Source organism: Diaphorina citri, unplaced genomic scaffold (genome assembly GCF_000475195.1).
Source record: "Diaphorina citri unplaced genomic scaffold, Diaci psyllid genome assembly version 1.1 scaffold18526, whole genome shotgun sequence".
In the NCBI taxonomy this organism is placed as follows: domain Eukaryota; kingdom Metazoa; phylum Arthropoda; class Insecta; order Hemiptera; family Psyllidae; genus Diaphorina; species Diaphorina citri.
This window is the reverse complement of record NW_007395880.1, coordinates 8,650-10,898: the sequence shown is the minus strand read 5'-3', so window position 1 is coordinate 10,898 and position 2,249 is coordinate 8,650. Positions and strand designations below refer to the sequence as shown.

At 39.3% G+C, this 2,249-nt stretch overlaps 1 protein-coding gene across 1 annotated transcript; it reads right to left on the bottom strand.

Annotated features, from left to right (window-relative positions):
- Window positions 1–63: 63 nt before the first annotated feature.
- LOC103523269 (poly(U)-binding-splicing factor half pint-like) lies at window positions 64–1,856 on the bottom strand. The gene is made up of 3 exons (XM_008488330.3): window positions 1,523–1,856; window positions 546–703; window positions 64–126 (listed from the first exon to the last, which is right to left on the bottom strand). The coding sequence occupies exons 1-3, from the start codon at window positions 1,614–1,616 to the stop codon at window positions 64–66; spliced, it is 315 nt and encodes a 104-aa protein (XP_008486552.2). The 5' UTR covers window positions 1,617–1,856.
- Between the last annotated feature and the right edge of the window lie 393 nt (window positions 1,857–2,249).

The following is a 2,249-nucleotide window of genomic DNA, read 5'->3' as shown; positions in this document are numbered from 1 at the left end:
TCCTCCCGAAAGCGAAAAGACAGGACAGGAGAAAGCCAGCCTGAGAAAAGGAAAAGAGAATAGTTACCTGCACATCAATGCCAGAGCTTGAAGCCTTTGAACCTGATTCCTTTGTGATGCCATCAGCTGTAATCAAAAGAAACATGTACATAATTATTAGGAGAGAAACAAATGCGAGAGAGATACAGAGCGAAAAAAAGCGAGGTCAATGTGTGATTCTATTTAATTTTTATTTATTTCTTTTAAAAGAGGCACGACTTCGAATGTCATTAACCCCCCCCCCCCCCCAGGCATTAAACGGCTCCACAGGGACATCATGTAAGGGGGCCCCTGTAAAATCCCACACTACGCAACAATAATGGCAAAAAATTACAGAGAAAAAACATCGCTGGTAATTCGCGGTTGTGTGATTCTATTTAATTTTTATTTATTTCTTTTAAAAGAGGCACGACTTCGAATGTCATTAGCCCCATTTAGTCAAAATATTTGTGAAATATGATTTTGCTTTTAGGAGCAATCTTTAGAAGAAGTTTGAGAGAACTGACCTGTTGCTGATGTGCGAGTGTCTGCTTCATGAGGACCATCTTGATACTCTGCTCCATGGCATACTTCTTGGCTTTGGTCACTGTATCCTGCTGGTCCGAAGATAACTTTGGCAGAGGAACTCCAAGTATGCCCAGAATCCCTAGACCCCTTCCTGGCCCTGGAATTAGAAGTGTAAGATGGGACTTTTAGTCAAGTAAAGTATACAAATTGGACTTTCGGGGAGGATAAATTAGGTCACACTTTGTTCAAGAATTCGTATCATATTATTAATGTTAAACAATTCAAGTAGTTTCCATGTTCAAATTTGAAGTGTTGTAGAGTTGGCAACAATTACGAGGGAGAATAAATATTTTATACCTGTTTCAGAATTGAAAAGACAAAAATGCAGTTTCTTTGTGTTATTATGTCACAACTTCGGTGCTCACAGCAGCATTGTAGGATTTTCCCAATATCTTAATAATCCTAAAATCCAATGTTAGCTGCCAAGCTGCCATGCTGGCACCGGTCGCTATGCGCATTTATATGTCATAGCTACTCATTTTCCTCACGAGGCTGAGTGGGCCCTGCAACAGCCCGTCACGGAATCAATCATTTGCATGATACAAATTTCTTGACCCTGCCGGGAATCGAACCCGGGTCTCCCGCGTGCAAGGCGGGCGCAGTGACCACTACGCCATGGGAGCGAATTGAAAAGACAAATATACTGAAAAACCTGTTGACTTTGTCACAAGAATAATGCCTAGACGTACCCATAGATAAATGAGTGTTTTTCCTCTCTGCAATATTTCAGCTTTTGGGTAGTTTGTGCAACTACCACTCCAAAAGGTTAAGAGACTCTTAACTTAAGAGGAAGAAGAGACAGGTATCGCTATCGATACTACATTAGTTCTGGTGTAATTTGAACCTTTGAGAGCTCTGCAAGAGGTCTACAGTTCACTGAACAACTAAATTCCTAAGTGAAATCCACACGACTTACCTGGGGTTATAGGGCCAACTTGTTTCAAATCATACAGTGGAGTGGACAGGAATGGATAGGTGCATTCTGAAAGGTCCCGAGAAAAGGAAGACATTAGTTTGCATTCTCTGTGATTCACTCTGGGATAGTCACCAAAATCGAGTCCTTGTTAGGAGTTTTCAATGAAGTTTCATCTTTAATTCATTCAAGTTTTTTTTTATTATTATTATTATTATTATTATTTCTTCTTCCTTCCTCTCTTGTATGTAGTTACCTACTTACTTACTCATATTTCCCCCCCTTGAAATAAAAAATTAGTAAAACCATGTAAAAAAGGCAAGAATGGTGACCACCTCCGAGTATGCAATTAAGAAAGAAAAAAAAAAAGCGAAAAAAATCTTAAACCCCAATCTATCCCCACAACATTCCATCTTCCTTCTGATTGCTGAATTGTAACCCAAATCAGTAGTCAAAGGAAAGCTGTCTATGTTGAAAGAAAATTCCATGAAATGTGGTGATGTTATAGCCACAATAGGTAACAAAATAAAAAACAAACAACTCTTGAGAGAGGAGAAAAAAAGAGGGACTAACTAGGAGAAGGATTTTTTTCCCCCATGAGATAAAGAGAACTAACTTAGCCATGAAAGAGACCATCTAGTCACCAACTTACCTATCTGAAGAGCAGTAGTCTTACCTGGTAACCAGAAAGCAAGAAACAAGCAGGTAATATGACAAGTTCTTAACAACC

Bases quoted from the DNA above. Each gene is read 5' to 3' on its own strand.
- LOC103523269 (XM_008488330.3), bottom strand. From the start codon at position 1,616: ATGTCTTCCTTTTCTCGGGACCTTTCAGAATGCACCTATCCATTCCTG. The intron at 704-1,522 runs GTAAGTCGTGTG...TTCTAATTCCAG, and splicing joins AGTTGGCCCTATAACCCCAG to GGCCAGGAAGGGGTCTAGGG. The intron at 127-545 runs GTCAGTTCTCTC...TTTTGATTACAG, and splicing joins CACTCGCACATCAGCAACAG to CTGATGGCATCACAAAGGAA.